Below are 25,127 nucleotides of genomic sequence, written 5' to 3'. Positions count from 1 at the left end.
AATGCTAAAAAAATGTTCCTTTATCGAGGGCATTATATATAAATATATATATATATATATATATATATATATGTGTACCAAATTGGTTTTTCGAAAAAAGTTTGTTATCTTCTAAGTATTGTATTAGTAGATTTTTAATGACTTTCTATCATTTTTGAAAAATGATTCAACATTGATATCGAATTATAGTTATTTACGAATTTATGATCACCACCTTTGTACAATGAAATTACTACGCCAATTTTAAATCCATCCGGAGAAGTACATTTTTTTAGTACTTAGATTATATAAATGTATCAGAGATCCAATAATAATTGATTCCATTTGCTTTACTGATTTTTTTTATTTTTGATACTTCTGAGTCTAAAATATTTATATCAAAAACATTATCAAATGAGTATTTGCTTATTTTATCTTGATATTGGTTATTATTATTATATTTTGAGTCATTTTCTGATGTATTTATTCTAACTTCTGTAAAGAATAAGTTGAAAAAATTTGAAACAACATATACTTTATGTATATATGTATAAATCGGGATTTCTTAAAAATATTTCCCTACAATCGTTTTATTTATTCATAGTATACTAATTGGTACTAATAAAAGTATAATATAATAAAACAATACGGACTCTGTTACAATTTTTTTTTTTTTCTATTTCTGAGATCAGCAACCTCTACATGTATATACGCGGTCATAATATTAATACGATATTAATATCGTTTATTAATACGACGGTTTTAATATACCTTAAAATTATCATATTGGACATTTTTCGTACATTATATTTTATTAACAATATTTCAACCTCGGTCTATTTATTTAATTTTAATAAGTAGATATGATAATTTTAAGTTTCGAGATAACGGACGTGATAATTTCAACATTGTAGGTACAGTGTTAGAAGTAATTTAAGTGTTGATGTGTGCGCACAATAGTTAACGCTGTCTGTGTATGCGTTTATTAAATGTCATACGCCGATCTATTATGCGGGGTCGTAGCGGTGCGAAGTCGGTAATATTTTTTTCCGTTAAGAATTAGAGCATATCATTTCTTTTACAATAACCGTGTTTGAAGAACAACGTTGCCGTTCGTCCGTTGAATATTGTTGGGCGAGACCAACGTAACAACGAACGACGAAAACCAAAAATCTAAAAGTTTAATTAGATCCCTTTACCGTGCACATCGTCTCGACAGTAGTCGACCGATAAACACATGTAAAATCGTCAGTAACGCGTCCTTACGCTCCCGTGTGACATCTGGAAGGATTCTACCGTATATCGTGGTGCGCGTTCTGTGCGATCGAGATAGATCACAATTCGAACACCGTGCAGTCCGTTTTTACCGCAATTACGACCGCGGTTGGTACGCTCGGTAAGCGCGTTACAACGATCGGTACGCATGCCGTTACGTTAAATTTGCGATGTGGTAAACCGCGTGTGCACAAAAACACGACGTATGTTTCGTTCCACCGCGATCGTATTTTCCGCGCGCGGCGGTACAACGTACTAGGAGGAAATGTGTGCACAACGAACGCGGCCCACGACCGGAGGTTTGCGCGTGCGCGTTTTAGGAGGTGGGGGGAGGGGAATAGAAATTAAAAATGAAAAAAAAAAAAAAAAATGTTATCACACTAACGACAATTGACGCGCCTGTAAACTCGCACGATGATCACCGCGATACGACGAGACGCGGACGACGACGGCGGTGCTGCATCGTTGGCGCGACCGGGTTTGTTTTCGGTACGACGAGGTTTTTATTAAACGCGATATAAAATCTGCGCGTTATAAAAATAGTATATTTTTCTAATCGAATTGACCTTGAGGCGCGGCGGACCCGGTGTCGACGCGATGCCGTCCGGCGGTGATGCCAAACTTCTCGCCCATTATATTAGGTTTCCTCCTTCGTTGCTGCCGTCGCCGCCGCCGCCGGTTTCGTAACGCCGCCGTTGCCGTCGTCATCCCGATGAATGACGTTCGTTCGATTTCAACGTTTTTGTTGTTGTTGTTGTTGTTGTTGTTGCTGTTGCGTCTGCACCGCCGTCGCAGCTTCGCTGCGTGCCGGTGCTTCCGGACGTGTGCCGGGTACATAAAAGACCCGCGTCGATCGCGCGCAACTAGGGACCGTCCGCGGCTGCCGTCCAAGACGATTAAATCCCAATGGAATCGATTTTCTAAAGGTTTTTCGTTCTTATCCGGGGACTGTTTTCCGTCACCGGACCTCGATCATAGTTCGTCGTCCGTACGTTATTCGAGAGAAAATAAAAATAAAATCCTCGCACGACTTCTCATCTCATTTCCGTTCTGCGATCCGTTCCGAATCCACGGCCCGTCCGCCTCCCTCGCCGGCCAATTAACACCGCAGATCATACTACTGGTTATGTGTCCATTCGCCGTACTTCATGTATTATTAACAATGGAACAGATGTGTGTGTGTCCGTGATTCACGTGTGCTTTGGTGTTGTTTTGTTGTGGTGTACACGTATTGGAGGAACATGTGCACGCGTGGGTAGTCGACAAAGAATCGCGTTCACGTCACAATTATCGATAATCTAGTGCCATCTGTTGGCCAATGACTGTGCTCGTGTCGTTACCGTCAACCGGTAGCTAGGTGTCGCCACGGGCCGTGGTCCGTTATAATTTAATAATTTATTGTTAAACTATTCAATCATCTTCATAGAGTATTTTTACACTAGTTCAGAAATGTTTTAGTGAAGTTTTCTATGTATTCGTGTGAGACCACGTAGGTTTTTTACTATTATAATGTTACGATGTTAATATTATTATTGATGTGTCCATTGTTGTTATTTTGTATGTTGCGAAAACAATAGTCCTGAAGTATTTCTTATTAGTAATAGTTAATAATAAGTTATTACTATATATATATATATATATATACGTATACTTCGTTTTGAAAAATCATTTTTTTTAAACGTAGCAAGAAACTTATTGGTTTTATAATATTATTTATTTTATTTTATGGACGGTTCAAACAATATAAATCTAAGTAGGTATATTATATCTAATAATATTTAAATCTACATAAAAAGTATATTTACATAATTAGGAATAAGATTCTAGAGATTCTCAAACAATACATTATTCGACTTTCTTTGAAAAACAGAATTTATGTTTACATTATTTGTTTAACAAATATATCGCATCTTTTTTGTAATGTTATAACAAAGACATTTTGTATAATGTCAAAAAAATCGAATTATTCAATAAATTATTTTTGGAAATCTGACTAGGAAATTTACTTAGTAAAGTTTTAAGTTATTAAGGATGGCCAATTGTAGTTAAAGCATAAAAATATTTGATTTTATGAGTTATAACAGAAAAGCCACCTATGTATACATTTGTTGTGGCTGACGTATTTATTTGTATGTATTTGAAAGCAAATTTATCAAAAATATTTACAAATAATATGACAAACATTGGATTAAACAAAGTATTTATTTTTTTTTTCATTTAAAGTCTATTTTTTTATCTTTCAACGTGTAGTTATAGTAAAATTAATTGGGTTAAAAATATTATAATTATTGTAATTATTATTATTATTATTATAATACCTTAATTTATATCTCCTATCAAAACAAAAATTCGTTATAATTTATTTTTATTTGTATGAATTAGTTGTATTTGTACAATCATAACCACATTTAATAAGTGTCAATTTTATGATACGCTCATTTTAGATACATTTAATAATTCTATGAAATATAAGCAGGTGGCTATTTGTAGACATCTTTTGCACTCAATTTTATCTTACCCATTTTTGTTGAAAATAACTTGCTATATTCCGAAGGACATTAATTATGTTTCACTTTTTACGATAAACTTCTTTTATGACATGTAAATAAGAATGACAATTTGGCTTTTTTATAATACATGAACTTTTCAAAATACTTTTTTATTATTTTAATTTTTAATTATTTATTCACGTTTTAAATTTATTATAACTATACATACATGAATTATATATAGTTGTATTGATATTTGAATGATTTATAGTTTATGTACACTTTTATACATTTATTATCAGCTTATATTTAGGGGTTATTAAATAAGCAACATTTTGCTCAAAACGATTATATTAAATTCTTTGATTTTAATTCATCAAAAAAAATCATTAAAATTTTTCTTATTATTAGTAGTTTTTCTTAACTTTTTCTGATCATAATTTATAACTACATATGTATCCATTATTTATTTTATTAAGGACGAGTGGCTGGGGTGGAATCAACCATTTTAAGATGTGTTTGTGAGATATATTTTTGAGCTTTAAAATGTATAACGAATAATTTAAGTAAAATTAGGCGAGAGGGAAACAACATTTATTATTTATTTGGAAAAAAATCATTAGGTTCGTAGCGTGAAGGATGAATTTGAATCTCTCAACCAACATGTATACTTACATATTTTATTGTTTTAATAAAAATTATAAATAACATATATTGTGTATTACCATGTATGTATATTTCCTAATAAGGTTGTAACTAAAAATAAAATTCAGATTAGATGGTTTTGATAAACAAAAACTTCATATTTTTTTTCATGAAGTGTTAATGCGAGTTAAACTCTTATCTCTCTGATATGAGGTTTTTTCTATAAATAGTATACAGATATTCGAATTAAACTATCTACATAAATAAATTTAACTTTTATGTAAAATGTATTAATGTTTAATAATATTTGCTTTTTTTTTTACCTTCAACGAATATTACTGGCTGTCAGATTAAATTATATTAAAATATTTATGATTTAACAACATTTAAGTCACATATTTGAGGTTATATATTCGATGTTAGATGAGTGTATACATACGTCAATATAGTTGAGCTTTTAACTTGTTATGTATTTTTTTACGTACGTCCTTTAGTCAGCATTATTCGAATTAGTTTAGGTAAAATCGTTTCTCAGTGGGGATTTATAATATAAAGCGAACGGAAGTTATAATCTGGTGATCACTAAAAGTTAAAATAATGAACGTATTATTGGTTCGTTGAGAATCTGAAAATAAAAATATTTTATCTGTATTGTATAATTTAATTTATATTAAATATTTAAATTTTAACGGATATTTGATAAGAGGACACCACACCCGTATATGTTGTCTCCATCTTATAAACGTAGAACATTGAAAATTTGAGTTCAGTAGAACTAATTTCGTGTTATTAGCTTTAATATTAGAGAAAACGGAATTATTTTCAAACTTAGGGTCCAAACGCACTGCGGTATTTTCGCCGTCGGGTCCGAACGGTTATACCGTTCGCGGATTTTACGACCCGCACCGCACTGCGATTTTTTACCGCTAATACAATAGGTGTTATCACTCAATTTTCGCGCCTAAACTGGCTAAATATCAATTTCTAATTTCCATAAGAAAATTGAATATTGATAGTTGATAGTACAGTGGTTGGTTAACCAACTACTATAGTCTGTGATCTACTGTATTTACTATATTTCACTATATCTAACACTGTAAATTTAAATCTTTTATACCTACGTACCACGATTTGTACACAAACACCTAAATACATGTAAGTAAGTTATAAATTAAATTATTAGTTAATTTAATGCATAGTCCTACTTATTATATTACATTTAATTTATTTAGAATGGAGTTAAATGATTATGACAATTTATTTAAAGTGATTGCTGTCGCAGAAGCATTTGGTGAATTTGAAAAAAAATATAAAAATATGCAAAATTACAAAATTAACCGTTGACTATAGTCACAGTGGGTTCCTTCCCATCGAAACAATGTGCTTACTTTACGAACGGTACAACGGCAGCGCCGTCAAACCGCAGCATGTTGCGGCGACCGATGGCGGAGAACGGCGAAACCGTCGAGTGCGGTGCAGTCCATCTAAATATAGTAGTTTGGTGTGAACGTAAAAACCGTTCGGGTAAAACCGTTCGGACCCGACGGCGAAAATACCGCAGTGCGTTCGGACCCTTAAAGGGAAACAATTATCTGTGTGATAATATAGGTTTCTTACCATATTTTAATTTTTTAAGTGAGTTATGTAATATATTACAATTTAAAAAAGTACATCACTTTAATAAAAATTAAAATATAGTAAAACCACCATAGATTAGTTTTCTCGAATATTAAAGCTAATACTACAAAATTGATTCTACTGAACTCAGATTTGGTATATTGTACGTTTGTAAGACGGAGACAAAAAGTGTGAGTGTGACATTCTCTTAAGTGAATTGAAGCTATGCCTTTTTTTGTCTGCGTCTATTACGTTGGATTGAATAAAATGATTTTTTTTATTTCGGAATAGCAACAGTGCGGAAAAGTTGCAGTTTTGTATCCTAAACGAGGGGGAAATAATTAAAAAAATCTAAGTTTATTTCTCAGTTTAAGTTCTTGAAGTTGCCATTTTTTTTAGTTTTTAACTGTTTTTTTTCAAACTTTAAGGCTGCTGCACGAATTGAAGAAATAAATTTAGATTTTTTTGATTTTTTTTCCTTCATTTAGGATACCTAACTGCAATTTTTCCGTACTATTGCAATTGCGATTCAGAAAAAAAAAAAAATTTCGACCCAACGCGTTGCAACGTACTGTTATATTATACGTGCAATATAGGGATATTAATTTTTTAATAGTTTATTGTGATCAGTTCTCATCTCAAAACTGTCTGAGGTAACTAAAAGGAGAACTATAATTATAGTTTCTTATGTTAAACACAATAGTTTTTTTTTGGAGTTTTAAGGTTATCCCTCATAATATATTCTGGATCATTGTTTCTATCTGTTGTTTATGACTTCCATCAAAATGTTTACTCATTAATTTATATATTGTTATTTAAATTATCTATGATATGTAGAAAGTTCAATGTTATATGCAAAATATTCTTTATAAGTTATAATTTATGATTTTATGACTATAATAATTATTTTGATTTGAATGATATTATGGTTACAGTATGACCAATAGTCTTGTATAACTTTCTATATAAGTCTGAATTCAACTGTAATGATTCATTACTAATAATTAATAACCTTTCTTGTTAATCATTGTAATATATTTAAAAACAAATTTTTCCAGTTTTTTTTATGAGTAAATGAAAATGTTTGTTTTTGGCACAAACACATGATACATATGGAACATTAATTATAGCTGACAGTCATAGGAAGATTTTGGTGATATTTTTAGGTTAAGGTTTGAATAATCAGATTAAAAATCTATGTAGATGATATTTTTTCATTTATATTTCATTCGATATCTTTTCTTTACAAGTTTAGAGTGCCGTAACTACCCTACGTGGTACCCTTGGTGAATTTGATTTTGGCGCTTATTTTATACAGAAAAAATTAATTTAATTTAACTCAAATGCGCCCCTTCCTTTGTTGTGATCTTAGCAATCGCCTATTTTGACGGTCTACCTTTTCAACCTCTAATTACGGCACTGCATGTTTAGTATAGAAAAATGAATGTATTAATGGTCTGCTTACAATATTTTATTAATATTAATATTGATATTTTATTGTGAATCAACATACATATACTATAAATACTCGATATCTGCCAAAATACTTTGGCTAAATAAATTAAATTTGACCTAAACTACACGCGTTGAAAAGTCAACGCACGTTTCATGCTTATCACGAAAGTTGATTGCATATTTTATTACTTTCGCATGTCTTATTACAAAATCATATTAAGATAAAAATAATATAATTTACATAGAAACTCATTATTTTATGGAAAATGTTTCCAATAGTTACAACTTAGTATTTATTTTAACTTTGATTAATTATAACAATTTTTCTGAAAATAAAATCTAAAATGCACTTTTCTGTCAATATATTTAGCAGTTAATAGGTGTGACAGTTATTTTTTTTAGTCATAAATAACAATGAGAATTCCAATTGCCCGAGTCACATATTTTAAAAATTATATTCATTTCTGCTGATTTCATGAGTTAGGCAGAATTTTTCTTACATTTCATCCAATCTGCAGTTTTATGTTCTTATGGTTACCAAATACATTGATTCAACTTTCAACAGTAGCTTTGCTGACTTTATGAAATCGGCAATTTCGTTAATTCGGCTTAACATATTTATGTACGTTGAAGTCGAACAGAAAAATTTGAGGATTAATAGTTGTTTTCTTAATTCATTTTTTTTTTTTTTTATATTCTAACCTTATAAAACGTTACCGTTAGAGATTACCATTATAGACATCGAATCAAATCTAGAATTGAAATTCGGGTATTCATCGATGGTTTGTGCAACTGAAATATGTCCGTAGGTCTTAAACCCGTTAAGTTGTCGGGTTTACGGTGTATAATTTATGCGTATTTTCGACCGTCGCCGGATTATTTAGTTTTTTCCCTGCCATTCTTTCATAACGAGCACTCAACGACACAATAACATTTGACGAATTCTTCGTATACGCCTCTTGCTCGTGCACGTGTCACATTGCAGATCACGCACCACCTACGGGCTCCAGTCACTCGATTTCTTTTCTTTTTCTTTGCCAGTCGGCGGTCGATTCCTACGCGTTTGCGAATTTCTACGCTCCGCCGTCTCCTCTGTACAAGGGACGCGTTTTCTCGGGCGTGAATGAAATATTCGTTTAAAGAACATAATCGTAAGCGCGTAACCAGTTGTAGGATAGCGCGAGGCGCGTACGTGCGCGCAACGACCGGCTGGGCGGTGGCGACCGAGGACTTGAGCGGCGGTAACGAACGAGCGTGCGCGCGCGCCCGCGTCTCCCCGTGGGTGCCCACCTTGAAGCTCAGGTGGTCGTCGCCGTCCTGGGTGTGACGGGGGTGGGGGGAGATACCGCGGCGGCACGTCACGCCCGTCGTGTCCCAGACGACAGTAGACAACAATCTCGACCGCGCAGTCGTTTCCAGCGCCGTATTTGCGTGCGCAACCGCCCCGAGTGCAGTGTCCGTATCATCCGTTCGTCACCGTGCCCCGTCGATTCGCCTGACGTCGCCTCCGAAGCCCAGTGCTCTGTACACGTATATAAATCGTTTCGTTTCGTGTTTTTTTTTTTTTTTTTTTTCATTGTTCGTCCAACAAGTTGGGCGAGTTCGTCTTGCAACCGATAAAACGGTTGATTTCAACATCGTCGTCCGCCGTACTATATTCACTGTGGTTTACGTACAATTTCTAATATTTCTTCGTGCGTAAATACTGTCAGCAATGTATAATTCTTAATAATTCTTATATATATATATATATATAAATATATTGCAACGTGTTTGATATTATTATACCATTCGTTGTAATACCGTATAACGTATTCTGCGCTTACCACTTCGTAGCGATTATTTAATAGGTACGAAAGGCGTTCTGTTAAAGGATACCCATTGACTTTTCCTAAACCTTGTATCATCGGTTCTAAAATATACTAGATCAATTTAATTTCGTTTTAGAATATTGTACTAATTTACTATGTTACATGATCAACGCTTATATTTGTGTAGCGGAGCGGGATTAATAGCTGCAGTAATAGATTAATACAGTATTACGTAGATTAATTTTCTTTGCGGTGCCTAATTTTCGATCTTATCTCAACGGAAAAATGTAAACTCAGAACAAAAATGAAATCAATCACTCGGTGTTTATTAACTGAATGGTCGGTCGTATGCAGTCTATTCAGATGAGATGCTAGGGAATGCAACGGCGTTGTAGAAGATTCTATTGTTTTTGAATACAGTATAGATATTCTGTGAATTTTATTCGCTTATGTTGCATGTTCATTGCCGTAGTACCCAAACGGTTGGAGGTAATAATGTTCACGTGTCACATGCAGTTCGGTTTTCGATTGTATAATAACGTATTACACTACACGAAATCAGAAACACGAATAATTTGTACTTTCGATACCTATCGCTCTATTGTTCTTATATAATATACATTGTATGCGCATGTCATGCAGTTGGAACAGTGGCAACCGGTGGGTTTCGAATCAAGTGTAAATTTCTCGCGAAAGCAGCTAATTTTCACTCGGTTCACTTACCCCGTGGCGTGTTTGTGATACAAGACTATGCTGACGAAAATATTAAGTTATCACCGGGGTCAGATTTTTAGTTGATCGTAGGTGGACAAACTCTTTCGAACTTTGTACATTTTGACACCTCTATTCCGTGCGACAACGACACCAGTCACGCCAATTAATTCTAATACTTAGATTTTTCTTTCTTTTTTTTTTTTTTTTTTTTTTTTGGCACGCTTCGACCAAAGCACCCGTATAATTTTTCCGTAGTGGAACGGCCACGGTGTTGCTGTACACACAGACACCATCGCCGAGCGCTACGTGTGACTCCCCGTATACCACCTATTTTCATGTGTATACGTATGTACACGTAAGACCAGCGCTTCCTACGCGGATATAAAGCATCTAAATATAGGAGAGAAGGCTTTTAAAAGTCGCTCGTTACACGCGTAAAGCCGTCGTCGAGAAAAGGACTCGCCAAGTCGTAAATAATATAATTTAATTGTTGTTGGTTGTACGTGCGATGATGTGGTCAACGGCACGCGTTTTACGATTATTAATCCTTTTTATTTTCTCGGTACCATGCATGCGTCGTTCGCTATATGATATTCCAGGTGGTGATTCGTTAAGCCGCGGTTAAAAATAATAGGCGTATGTGTCGAAAAAACGAACGGAACCCCTGTGCAACGGCTGCGAGTTTTTGAATCTCCCCTTTCCCTCCCCTCTCGTGCCCTACTCAGAATTCGTTGTACGGTGTTTTCTCGTTATCCAGCGAAACAATCGGTTCGACCGCGGCCGGTTTATGCCACACGTTCCAACTGGAGGACCTTGTCCACGACGACGACGTGCGGTGATCGCCGCCGCCGTCGCCGCCACCGTGTGTGGAATTGAAACTGATCATCATTTACAGCCTTGACCCGGTTACACGCAGTTTTAGAGAGAGAGAAAAAAAAGCGACAGTGAACAACCGCCGTCGACGTCGTTCCGTAGAGCACGCGCGCACTGCATCGCAGCCGGTTCGTATACATGCACGTACGCGTTTTCCTGACCGCAACGACCGTAAGTGACCGTGTTGTACAGCGTTCGTCGCGTTTCGTCGCACCAAACGACCTATAATACTTTTAAACGCGCTCCGTTGACCGCGTGTTATCCCTTCGGTTACGTCCTTCCACCCCGACGTTGCCGCGGAAGCGCTCAAGATGAGCACCTCCGTGATGAACAGGTTGCGGGACCTGGAACGCGAGCTGGCGCGCCGCATGTCCGAGTCCAGGAAGAAGGATGAGTACATCGCTCGACTGGAGCACCGGCTGGACGAGCGCGACGCTAGCGTGCGGCACCTGCGCAACGAGATCGACAAGTTCCAGCAGGTGGTCCGGCCGCTCACGCAGCACATCATGGCTATGCAGATGGCCGACGATTATCTGGAGCACAGCGCCGGTTGCTGCAACGGCAGAGGTGGCCACCATCATGGGTTCGTCGGTCCCGCCGCGTCGTCATTCAAGGGCCGTCCCACCCGGCAAGCCATCTCGGCCGAACCGCTCAGGACCACGGACCCGTTGCCCATCGTCAAGGTTCCCAAGTCCACAAAGTGAGTGTTGCTACACACCCCGCCGCAGTAATAAAACCGCTGCCTAAAATCACCTCCGTGACAACCGCCCTCCACCGGGGCGCCGTTTCTCACGAGCAGTTCTCTAGAAGGCTGCGATATGCAACTGTCGAACGCGAACAGTCTAAAGAGTTTACACGTGTGCGGGTCAGTCCCTTCAGGTTTCTAATGCGAAGGCTTTGATTCGTAATACGAATTCTTGTTTTACACGCGCCCTCGGCTCGTTTGCAGATCACGGACAATTTGTGTATTACGTGCTTTGGGTACCATTGCGTTTAACGAACACGTCTAGAGCTTCTGTAGTAGGTGTCCGCGACCGGAACCGTTATATGTGTGGTCGATATTCATCACTACTAATGTAATTAATTTACTGTCAATGTAATTAAGCACGAAACTCGGAAAAAACGTTTAATGAAAAAAACTTAACGTATTGCGCAACGTGTCTGTACACTTTTACGACTTGATATTGTATTTAGTACAATCGTGTCCCCACTTCATTCTTACCGCAGATGTAGATTGTAGTGTACAAAACTGCGTTATTAATTAAGTACTGTTTGAAATTTAAACGTCAAATGAACGGTTAACCGCTGCAATTAAACCGATCCTGGTTGGTCGTATCTATAGGCTATAAATTATAATCGTGGTATTTTCTATACATCACAGGTGTCGGATGTGATGACCGTCAATATTTCTCTCTGCCGTTAATCTTATATAATACACTAAGATTAAAATAACACGTTTGACTACATTACCGATGTAAAATCAGTTCATTTCTTCAACGGTAAATGAGAATTCATTACTTTGTAGCAACATCCGTCTTGCCCGCTAAAAAATGAACTCGTAATTTATTTATTTTTTTGCTCTGAATACTATACAACGATTTGTCATATATGTGGTTCGAATAATTACCAAGGGAACTGTACGGTTTTTTTGTGTATTTTTTAATTTTTTAAGGGATCGGATAAAAAACGGACATCTTAACATCCGTTCCAAACACATTTGCACAATGTTTGTTCGCTCGATATTGGAACATGAAAAATCGTTTATGATATTATATTATTTGCATGGAACAAAAAAAAAAAAAAACCAAGGGAAACCTTGACGCAGATCAAGCAATGTGCATGTATTGCGTGCGTCTAATTAGTCGCGGCGAAGTTCGACATTTTCATGCCTTATACGATTCGTATCAGAACGAATTCCTCGTTTAATACTATGTAGGTTGTACTTGTAAACAAACAAGATGATTTTTTTTTTTTGTTCTTTTTAACCCCCTGCGTAGTCTTGTAAGCAATGACGATTGTGGTGCTGCATAATTAACTCGCGTCTGCTATCAGTATATTATCGCTGTCGATGTATCGCATATCGTTGGACGTCTGCTTGTCGGTGTAATTAATGAGCGCGAAATAAAAATCGTGTACCCGACATCAACGTAATAAGATGTAACATGTTGTGTGCAACAAGTAGGCGGATGGTAGGTATACATTAAATTTGTCGTCTGATCGATCGCCGCTTTTTTATGCCTAGTAGATGTGTCGCGCGCGATAGAATTCAATCGAAACTTTCACTATTATCATAACATGAAACCGTCTGGCGATGTGAAACTACGATAATTATTTGCCCACACTGTGCCCTCTTGCGGCGAACAAACGGGTGCCGTGTGTGTTTTCGACCCAAGGGTCCCTGAACCAAATACTCGAGGCGACCGGTATAATAATGCGTGTAATGTTTACAACCGTGATAAATAATCGATTTCTAAGATTTTCAATCTCGTAATAATATGTTCGATTTGAAAGCTACCGTGCACATACTTTACACCGTCCGTCCACACGTTGATGTTACCGGTGACGACTGTGGTCCCGAAATGTCGGTTAGATACGTCACTGCAAAATGGCTGTTGTATCGTGGCAATACAAACCCATATCGCATATTGTTTGCAACACGCGCACGTTCCGGGTTTTAACTTCACAACTATTGTGCCACACAAATGTTTAACTCCATACGTATGTAAAACACGCTGTCGACGCATCCAACAAAACACTGCACAATTTATATGTAACATCACCGCAGTACGTAAGTCTACGCGATCTGCTGTTGCCGTTGTTGGTGCCTAGGGCACACAATTATAATTATTATTATCTGCTGTTTATATGTTATTTGTATATATTTGTATACGTTCGTCTTTGAAATTCAACGTCACCTTGAAAAATTGATCACTGTACCCGCGGCGCAGGCGAACGACCCATTTGTTACCCATTTGTTTATTACAATGGTTTAGACACCAACCCTCTCCGCGTGGCTACTACGTAACCGTACAATTTGTTATTTTTTCGACTGACAAGACATTGTCGATCCAAACAGATACCTTTTATTTTCAGACTTCGTCTGTATTTCTCACTGGACGCGGAGAGTTTAATCGAAATATTTTAATCTCATGGTAAACAAGCATGGCCAAAATCATGGAAAACCGTGCGTTTCGAAACGACCGAAGTGTCGAAATATACGTGCGTGTCTAAATTAATAACGCTTTTTTTTTTTCGTATAGACATTGGCCGTATAGTATATATAAATTAATATTCCGGTATAAATTAAAACACACTTTGATTTCTATTGACTTCGTAAACGTAGTGCATTTATAAAGGTGTATCGGTTTCTAATGATTGTCTAATAATTTATTTTCATTTTGAATAACTTTTATTTTTTCATAAATGTGTATAGATACTATTATATATTATTCGGGCTAAATATAATTTAAAGCGTATTTTCATTTGACCGTTTATTTGTTTGTGTATTATTGTTGGTAAAAAATCATTATTATTCGAATCAATCGACATAACATTGGAAAGTGAGCAAGAGTCTTGAATGCAAATGTACAATGTTATATTCCTAAATCGGTGACGGGTTACATAAGGGAAACGGTAGTCAGTGTTTATGTACTGATGACACTATTCATTGGTTGATGGTTAATGTTTGCAAAGAAACCGTTTTATAAACATATTGCATAGTTAGTAGTTATTGTAACTTGCAAATAAACTTTTGACGAAAAAATAACATTTATTTTTATTGACGATTGATGTTTCGTTGTAATATTTGTATCATTACTTTATTTACTGAACTCAGTCAACTTAAATTCTAACTTAAATCTTAAACTAATTAATAATTCAAGGTGTTTATAATATAATGCTAAACCTAGTGTTATTAATAAATATTAAAGTATGCCTCATACTATCTATGCTTTTACATTGTGCTTAATAAAAAAAAAAATATTGTAGTAATAAAAAACGTATATATTATTGCTTTATAATGGCTAATCCATGTTATAATATAATTTATATCCTATAATGTTTTGTATTTTACATGATGGAACTAGACTGCTTTACATACTAGTTCATTTGTGTATCTTGTATTATAAGTTAAAGTAAAAATTAAAAGTGAATGCAACTTGCTTGTGTATTATATTTTATTCGTTAAAATAGAGATATTACTAATGTGAAAGCACCTAGAAGGCTTCAAAGTATATGGCTGTTGGAAAACACTATATAATTTTAAGTTTTATTCACAGTTTTAAATAGGTACATGTAATGATTTTATTACACTTAAGCTTTTTTTTTTAAAAAAAATTAGTGACTACACGAGTATAAGGAATACACCTTTTATACAAAATAATTTATGAATATTATATTATATACTACAAGCAATTCAATGATGTATATTGTCTTACTTCTAAAATTTAGATATTAATTGAATATTCTTAGAATCCGGTTTTTTAAATAATTTTAACTAACCTAGTTTCCGATAGTTTTCGATACAAATAACAAATTATTATATTTTTAAACTTGAACTGTCGAAGTGTTAAAAATAAAGTTCTGATGCAAAATACGTGATGTGAACAAATTATAACTATTTAGAAGCTGACCTTGGAAGGTTTAAATCCATGTAAAATCTTCGATCGATTGACCTTCTTAGTTTTTACAACAACCGTATCCCGATCAAATAAATATAAACATTTTTTTAGATTACCTTGTTCGCTCATTATTAATAACAATTGTCATTTTTATTTTTATAAGACTTACCTATTTAAAATTATATTCAATTTGTAAATATAATGTTGTTGTCAGTCATGTTTTCTCAATAGTTCAACTGTCAAAATATTTTGATAAATGATTATTTACAACTTTTTTTTACTGTGTATTGTTATAAAAAATATTGATAGGATATTTATAATATCATTTTGGTTGATAGAATTTAATTTAATTCTACGTTTTGAGATTTTTATTTTTTATGAGTGGCTTAATATATTTATAAATTATAACAGATATAACCTAAATATAATTTTATCTTAAATTATCTCAAGAATAAACGTTAAATCAGTATAGTATGAATAAATTAATGCCACTTCTCGTGACAATCAAAATTACAAAATAATTAACAATAACTATCTTTTATGGAAATCTTATTTTTAACATTTATTATTGGTTGAACCTTTGAACTAACTGCAATGACAAATCAAAATACAATAACATTTATTTACATTTGGAATTTAATTCTACCTACGCCATATACTTCAAAGGATTATAGAAAAAACAATCCAGTATGTTTGTTTTGGTCTGTTGCCATTTGCCTTGATATAGTTGTCACTCGTTAGTGACTAGTGTTATTATAATAAAGTAGGATTATTTTTGGTTGTAAATAAAATTATATTTGAATTGAAATGATTTTATTTTTGAAGTAAACATAAGTGCTCTTAAATATTTGTATGTTCCATTTAATAAAAATGATAAGAACCCAAAAAAATTTATAATATCCCTAATTATTAACTTTGATTGGTACGTTATAATTTTAACTTAAAGTGTATTATTTTATTTATTATTTCCAAATATAATACAGGTATATTAAAAAACAATTTTTGTTTAAGTAATTTTTTTTTTTTTTTATATGAACCTAATTTTGTTTCAAGTTTATATAATTTATTGTTTAATAATATATTTAAAATAATTATTCGTTGATATAATTTTCATAAAAATATTTTTTCACTTTAATTATTTCTAAAATATTTGATTTATTTCAATTAATATTAAATTTAACAAAACAAACTTAAATTACTTTACTATCTTACTTTAATATACGCTATAAAATGTCTACATAATATTCTATTGCTTTTCACTGAAATTGTAGAGCGTTATAGCGTGGAAAAATTAATGAAATTCAATTTAACAATTACATTTGGTGATTAAGCTTCTTATAATATAATGCTTTAATAGTGTAATATATAGTGCATTTATATAATAATATACTGGCATAACTACAACTTGTCTCCATCTCCTGCGTGTGTTTATGTAAGAAAACGAGGACGATTTATTTGTTTTTATAGTGATTTAACTAAAATTTGGAACATAAAAGGATTTTGTTGTCAAGATATAAAACATAAATAATTGTTTTATTTAACACTATTTATTATTCCATATTATTATTATTATTTTTCTATCTTATAATTTCGTTATTTAAATGAAATCAAATTTATTAACCAATCATAACTTATTATTAGTGAGCTACTTTATATACATTACCTTATTCAGTTTATTTATTACTGTCTCGGAACGTCAAAGATTTAGAATAATTTCAGTTTGTGACTGAAAAATAGTTGAAAAATTATAATTTTGATATGTATATTATCTAGAGTTTTATACGTGAAAAGAAGTATTTAATAAAAATTAAAACATGAAAAACTTTATTGTTAAAATATTGAGTTTTTTAAACAAATTAAGATAAATAAACAAATAAATAAATGTATGATTTCAGTTAATTCAATTTTGATAAGTTAAAAAAATTGTTTATCAGAAGCCATTTTTAAAGAAAATAATATTGTATATTAAGAACCACTTTTTGATGAATAATTTAATTGTATTTGTAAATATAAATATTATTACTTAGCTTTCCAACACATATTAATATATAATATATATATATTAATTAACAGTTTTAAATTGAGACGTGTAAAACTGATGTTGGAACATTAAATTTTTTTTATTTAATTTCTATATATAATATAAATAAACTATTTAAAATAAACAAATCTCATTTATAAATGTTTACTTTTTAGGTCTAGAGAATTGATCAAAGGTGCTATTTTGGATAACGACTTTATGAAAAACTTGGAATCAACACAGATCAGAGAAATAGTGGACTGTATGTATCCCGTTGAGTATGCTGCCGACAGTGTTATTATTAAAGAAGGAGATGTAGGCAGCATTGTATATGTTATGGAAGGTAAGTTCTTAAATCCAACGTTATGTAAATAAAATTATGAAGTAGTAAATATACTGTATTTTGAATAGTATAGAGTGTCAAATTTGGACGTGGGTATATTGCTTTTAAAATAATTATAGATATTCATCTTTAGAATTTAGAATGTCAAGTATGACATATATAGTGTATATAATTATAATTTTATTGTTTAAAATTTTTCCTTTAGCCTTCAGCTTTCCATTCAGCCATATAAAGTCTATAATATTTATTGGTACATCAATATCATTATATTATATATATTATCGATATATGCTTTAAATTAGTCAATTCATGTTCTATGTATTTATTAACAATCTTACTATTCTTATTTTTTGTTAATTTTCAAAATTTCTAAAAATATTTATGTTCATAAAATATGTAGATATAATTGAAAAGAAATGACAATGATCTAAAATGCATATATTACTGTTATTATTCCATAAATAATATATCGAAGGATATAATTCCTTACAATATCGATAAAAAAAAATGGTTTAAGTATCAGTTTAATTACAGTAAAAGTTCTGGACTGGTATTTTTGAAATTAGTGTTATAATTTCAAGAAATATTCTCTCGTATTTCTTGTACATTTGATTTTACTAAAAATATTTTAAAATAGATAATTCTTTTAATTTACTAAAATTCAAATTGTTATAGTATTATTTTAAGATCTTACTTTGAAACTTAAGTGTACAAAAATCATAGTTTATTATATGATAATTTAAAAAAATCGGATGAAATTAAGTTCATCAAAATCGTTTTTTTTCTATTCCAATATTCTGCTCGAAAGATAGCATTTTTGACAAAATATTTTGTTAACAATCATTGATGGTGGTCGAGCCGGATGTGATTTTAGAATCTTGGAACATAGTTAATTAGTTCATGTTTATTAATATCAATTATTATTATTATTATTATTATTATTATTATTATTCCATGATTAGTACTCCCAACAAGACAAATTATATTGTGTTGTTATTTGGTAACTATTATTGTGATAATATTCCATGATAATGAACACGATAATCATACAGATTTTTGCAGATCGTTAGTTTTTTATTAACCTGTGCATATTCAGTATAACAATTCAGACACATACAAAAAAAAATTAAAAAAAAACTGTTTTCAGCTTAATGCAAAAAATTGGTTAATTATGAAGGACTGAGCAAAAAAAAAAAAAAAAATGCTTGCAATTTATGAATAAAAGTTAATCTTTTTTTTTTGTGTGTTTTGTTAAGAAATTAAAAAAACACTAAATCAAATATCGTAAGTGATACGTATAATATCAGTATATCTAACGGCTCTAAGATTAATCAATCCAAAAAAAAAAAAATAAATCTAGTTTATTTAACGTTGTATAAGAAACATAAACCGAACATATTAGTATATAGAATATTCAATATTTATGTATTCAGTTCAATTTGAAGAAAAAACCATAATTTTATGAATTCTGATTTTTCTATAAAAGTGTCATAAAATTTAATTTTCTAATGGTTATAAAATGTTTTGTGATTCTTCCGATAACCAAATGAACATTTTGGGATATACTTTATGTTGAAATTGTAATGCATTTTTGACAGCAAAAATATTGTACCTATGCGTAATTGTACCTGAAGCAATTTGATTTCGGCTATAATACAAAATAACTTATGTTGTAAAATATTTTATTAATATTTTAATATTAAATATTGCAAACAGCTGATACTATACTGAAAAAGGTTTTATTAATATTATATAAAGGTATATGGATATATAATATTGCAGTAAACCAATAATAATTATATATATTAGAATATTATACTTTTAATATTGAGCCAGTTAGATGTGCAACTCAATGTACACGCAAGTCGTTATTTAGCATGGCCGACTGTGTTCGGCGTATAATTTAATATATAACAATAATAATATTTAATATATACAATAATATAACATGCATATAAAGACGTGACTATCGATAGATAAAAATTGTAATGATCATATTGATATAAAGCATTTCCTTTTTATAGTTAATTTTGAAAATAATATGACATAATACATGTAGGCTTATTAATATTTTTTTTGTAAGATTTTTATTTTATTTTTTTACCTTGTAAATCGATTTCTACGATTGGTAGCGTTGGAGTTTGTCAGTATTTCATTACCAAATTTAAATTCAAATTGTATATCACTGTATTAATCGTTATAACACTTTTTTAAAACTTTTTAATATTTGTTAATCCTGAATGTGTATGAAATGAAAACGACATAATGGCTATCATTAAACGAGAATATAAAATAAACAGGATTTTCTTTTTGCTATTATTAATTTTAAAAATGTAAACCATAACGAATAAAATCCATATTTATAGTTTATTGTTATAATTGGCTATTGTTTTTTATTATCATTGCAATCCAAAGTATTGGCTTGTTTTTTTTTTAACTTGCATTATTCGTGTTTTATTCTTCGCTATGCCAACTCGTCAGGTGTTCCAACCAAATCCATTGTGATTTATTTTTCTTTATAATTAATACAATGCTATAAACAGTTAGATACATTTACTATGTTCTTCGTATTCATATTATTTTTTAAAATTTGATTGTTGATAGTAATTACCTAGTAAGATTTGAACAACACAATTCCCACAAAACGTATAATCATTATAATATAACTATAAACATTGAGATTAGCGTGCATATGTATTTGTCACGTTTATTCTTATACATTTGATTTTTGTTTAATTTGCTATTTCATGAACTTAATATTTTAATAAAAACATTAATCAACGAGATATTATTTATAACCGATTGGGTCAATGGTGTGACGTTTGTATTTGTATAATAATTTTTAGAGTTATATAATTATATTTTTGATACACTTAAAAATACTATTATTTGAACATTGTTTACTTTAAAGCAATTAATGTGCAATCAACCAATTGATAACGTGTTTATACCATATTATTTATGAAAAATTCAAATTAAACGTCAAAAATGTGTATTTACTTATAATACTTTTTCTTTTTCTAATGACGGATATTATTGATGAATTGGAAGCTTTTTTCAGCACTTTAATTCCCCTTAAATTATTATTATTGTTATTAAATGCCTTATGTACAGTATGTTTTTACGGTATAAACCCTTCCCCTCCTCATAGTTGATAAAAAATAACGTTTTTAACGAAAGAAAACTATTTTTATGATAAATTAAAATATTTTCTGTAACTGTTGGTTTAAAATTAAGCGTTATTCCAATGGTATAGAAAAAAGATAACATTTTAAATTTATATGTGTTGCATAAATAGCTTAGGAAAAAATCGGTTAGTCTCAAAATATGTCAACTCAATAATCGAAATATCTAATAAATATATCTCAAGTAAGAAATATTGATCGTTTTTTAAAAGTAAATTTTACTCAATGCCCAACTTTTTAAGTTATCTTAGTTTTAATAAAAATTCATGTTGTACTTAATTTGATTATAATTATGAATATATAAATTTATACTTATATGTAATTATATTTGAGTAAACCAGTTCACCATGGTTTACATTTATTGAATACTTCTCAATACTCATTATATTCAACTAATTTAAAATATGTAATATAAAATATATTTATGAATATACATATATGAAGACATTTACTAAAGTATATTTTTAATTTAAAATTTAAAAACTATATTTTTGACTTATACTGTTTTAACAGAGTTTTATTTACTATAAATATAACTTGAATTAACTCAGGTGTAATAAGCTATCTTATTTAAAAGAACGTAATATATTTCTTATTATTATATTGTCATTTATTATTTGTTTATGTATGGATTAACAATTAATTTAATTAATTTAAATTAATTAATTAAATTATTTATATAGAAATAACAATTTTTTGATGATTTCAATGATTTAATTTACATACTATGTTTGACATTTGAATGAAACACTTAAAATATTATTAAATTATATTAATATTAGATCCCATCAAATCTAGAATATAAATATTATTAACTTTAAAATAGATAGACACAACATAAATAACAATTCAATGGCATAATTTTGTATGGATATTACATGTAATTAGTTCCATAAATCAATATGAAGAATAAACTTAAGTTTTATTAATGTGTTTCTTTTGTTTTTTTTTAAATTAGTTTTCCTGTTTTATAATTAAATATTGTATCTCTTTCTCTTTTTTTAATTTCTTTTTGAGAAAAATATATTTCAGCGATAAATGTAGTTTGATTGGTTCTTAAACGCCTTAATTTAATAATTATTTCTTTTTACGACTAGATTAATATAAATTGTAAAGATCGTGGGAATTTATACACATTATAAATAAAAATAAAATACTGAAACTAATATATGTTGTGCCTACTTATTAACTATTATTAATCAGTTGTTTTTTAAACATCCAAATTTTCTTATTGACTACAATAGATGAAAGAAGTATTCTTTTTTTTAAAGTATCGCTTGTATAACTTGCACTACGTGTGCTAAAAAAAATAATTACTAGACCTATTGCTTAAGACTTACTATATAGATGACTTTTGGATAAAAAAAAATTTAAAAATAAAAACTTCTTTTAAGTATAATTTTTTTAATTACTATATAATTAAAAGTTAATGTTTTGTAATTTAAGAATACAAATACGTATTGTATTTTTAATTCTTCTTCTTCAAAATGAAGAAACCTATTGTTTTTACATTTTAAATATAATCAAGACAACATTTTAATGAATATTAATTTTAAGTCCTTGACTTTTTAAATGCCATTGATTTGTTTAAAAATAAATATACCATATGTGTTCTGAGAGAATATTTTTCTATATATATTCCCATTTTATGATTACATTAAAATATAAATGTATGAATATTAATATACATTTATTAATAATGAATTCATATATTTATGACATTTTATGGACTTTTTTAAAATTTACATTTAATATGTGTAATGAAATCTTAACATAGTAATGATGGCAAGACTTTTCTGATTCATTCTTTGATTGTCTGCGAGTTCAACAAGTGCATTCTTACTCTAAAACTATAAGATACGTCATATTAATTTAAAAAAATTATTTTTAATATACATAATTGAATTTTTTTTTTTTGTAATGTAGTTTTTAATTTAACTTCTAAATGTATGCTCAAAATAATATTAAATTAAATGCTTGTAAGCAAGGGTTAAAACGATTTTATTTCAAATATCTTACTATTAATTTACAATATTTATATAATGTTGATCTACAAAATGTTTTTTATTAATAAGTTTTGATTTGTTTTGGTCTCAAATGATGTATTATTATTTTTATTTCTCATAATAAAATAGTTCGAAAAGAGTAAATTGAGTGATAGATATTTTTGGTCTATTCTTATATATATATATATATATATTTAGTATTTTACCATATACATAATAATTGTTAACCTACATCAACGTAAAATTTATGTGTATTACAGTCGTACCATCGTTGCAGCTTGCAGATCTCAATTAGTGTAATATTTAATCCAAAAAAAAAATGTCTTTTAAACGTTGGTATAAATTATTAATTCATATTACCTATCTATTCCGAAAGAAAATAAGAAAAAACAATGTTTTTTGATAATATCTATATTATTATAAGTGATTTAACAGTTACAGTAATTACCTATTACATTAACTAACAATGATTGATAATTAATTATTTTATCTATCTTCATTTTATATTTTCTTTAAACATGTGTGTTTGATTAAAAATGTTTTATCTTTATTTTTAACAGTGAAATATTTTTTTAAATTTGTTGGCTTTAGTTTAATTATTTTGAACAGATTTTATATCAATGTTTCACCAATTGAATTTATTTTCGATTAAAAACTTAAGGTTGTACGAAAAGTAAAACGTGAATGACCTTTTGCACAATATTTATGCACTGGTTACAATACACCGAATAAAATTATAAAAACTGTATTTATTTATTGTTCCGTGTGATAAATAGGTTTCATATTTTTATAGATGACATTTTAAATGACTTTTTTGTATTTGAGAATATTATAAAAATAATATTGAACATAATTTAATGTTTAAACAAGTAAATTATATTGACACGCTCTATTTAACAACAATTATATTTGAATTCTAGAAGTAGACTAGTAGGCATAAATATCAGATTCGTTTATAAACGTACTTTTTTGAAGAAAAAAAATGTTTCTGTTAAATAGAAACGTTCAATGTGTACAGTATTTTATAGTAATAACAATCAGGTTTGTAACTAATCGAGTAATCAATTAACTACCTTAAATTATATTAATTAAAAGTAAATATTTTATTTTGCTAATATACTGTTCGTTAATTTCATGCAACAAATTGTATGTAATGGATGGTGTTTGCAATTATTACACAATAAATATTATTGTCACCGGTCATAGGAATAATAAATACCTAAAATAAGCGGCAACAGGTTACGTACCAAACGGTGTTTGATATTTTTTGAAATAGGTTATTTGCATACATTTCTTTGTACTGTGGTAATGGGTAAAAAAAAAAACTTAGAAAGCACCTAATAAGAATAAAGTATTATCATCATTTTATTATTGACATTAACAATCGCGGTATCAAAGTATTTAATTAATCGCGTTTCAGAAAACAATTTCATTGTTTAATTTCTACATTGTATCGATGTATATGGTTCCAATACGTGTTTCGTAGTGTAATCGTACGTAACATTTATGTCGTAATAGATTAAACAACGTTATCTATTCAGCGTTTGTACAGAAGGTCGTCGAACGAAAAGAAGAAAAACATGCGCGTACAGACATATTAATTCATTTATCGTGGTCCGATTCGTCCGGTGATCTCGTTAACATGTTTCCGTACCATCGTACACCGATCTGAACGGCTCGGAGGAGGACCTGAAACATTCAATTTTTCATACTGCTCTGTGCGCGCCCTAAGCGCATTGTAGCCTGTGCCATACAACTCGCGGTCAAAAAGACGAGTCCACGAACCTTCTGGAAATATCCGTCTGAACGTGTCGTACAGAGATTTAGTGTTTTGATGTGTCCGGTGTCGTTCGTACGGCGCGAAGTGCCATCTTTCGAAATTTTCGGTGTTGTTCGTGTGGCACGGGAAGCGGTGGTGGGGGGGAAGAGAAATTAAAACGTAATCACGAACCAAAGTCCGGGAGAACCCGGACCGCGGTTGGGTGCGAAGGTGATCCGGGTTCGTTATCACGTGCGGGCCGTAACGGCGAGCGTGCGTAAATAAATGGCGAGCGGCGGGGTGGGGTTAGCCGCGCGTATTATTATTTTACACGCGG

The 25,127-nt window shown here is 30.7% G+C and overlaps 1 protein-coding gene across 4 annotated transcripts in view; it reads left to right on the top strand.

Annotated features, from left to right (window-relative positions):
* The window catches only part of LOC112684743 (cGMP-dependent protein kinase, isozyme 2 forms cD4/T1/T3A/T3B), a 173,409-nt gene that overhangs the window by 96,779 nt on the left and 51,503 nt on the right, over nt 1-25,127 (top strand). For 2 of the 4 annotated variants that reach the window (XM_025556395.1, XM_025556394.1), the window contains one exon: nt 17,674-17,840. In XM_025556395.1, the coding sequence (XP_025412180.1) occupies nt 17,674-17,840 (167 nt within the window). Of the gene's footprint in view, nt 1-8,865; nt 9,155-10,279; nt 11,559-17,673; nt 17,841-25,127 lie in introns of those variants that run through there. The other 2 variants (XM_025556396.1, XM_025556397.1) reach the window with 2 other exon arrangements.

The sequence above is a fragment of the Sipha flava genome, unplaced genomic scaffold, assembly GCF_003268045.1.
Source record: "Sipha flava isolate LNK unplaced genomic scaffold, YSA_version1 257_pilon_pilon, whole genome shotgun sequence".
In the NCBI taxonomy this organism is placed as follows: Eukaryota; Metazoa; Arthropoda; class Insecta; order Hemiptera; family Aphididae; genus Sipha; species Sipha flava.
This window is presented reverse-complemented; position numbering and strand designations above follow the sequence as displayed.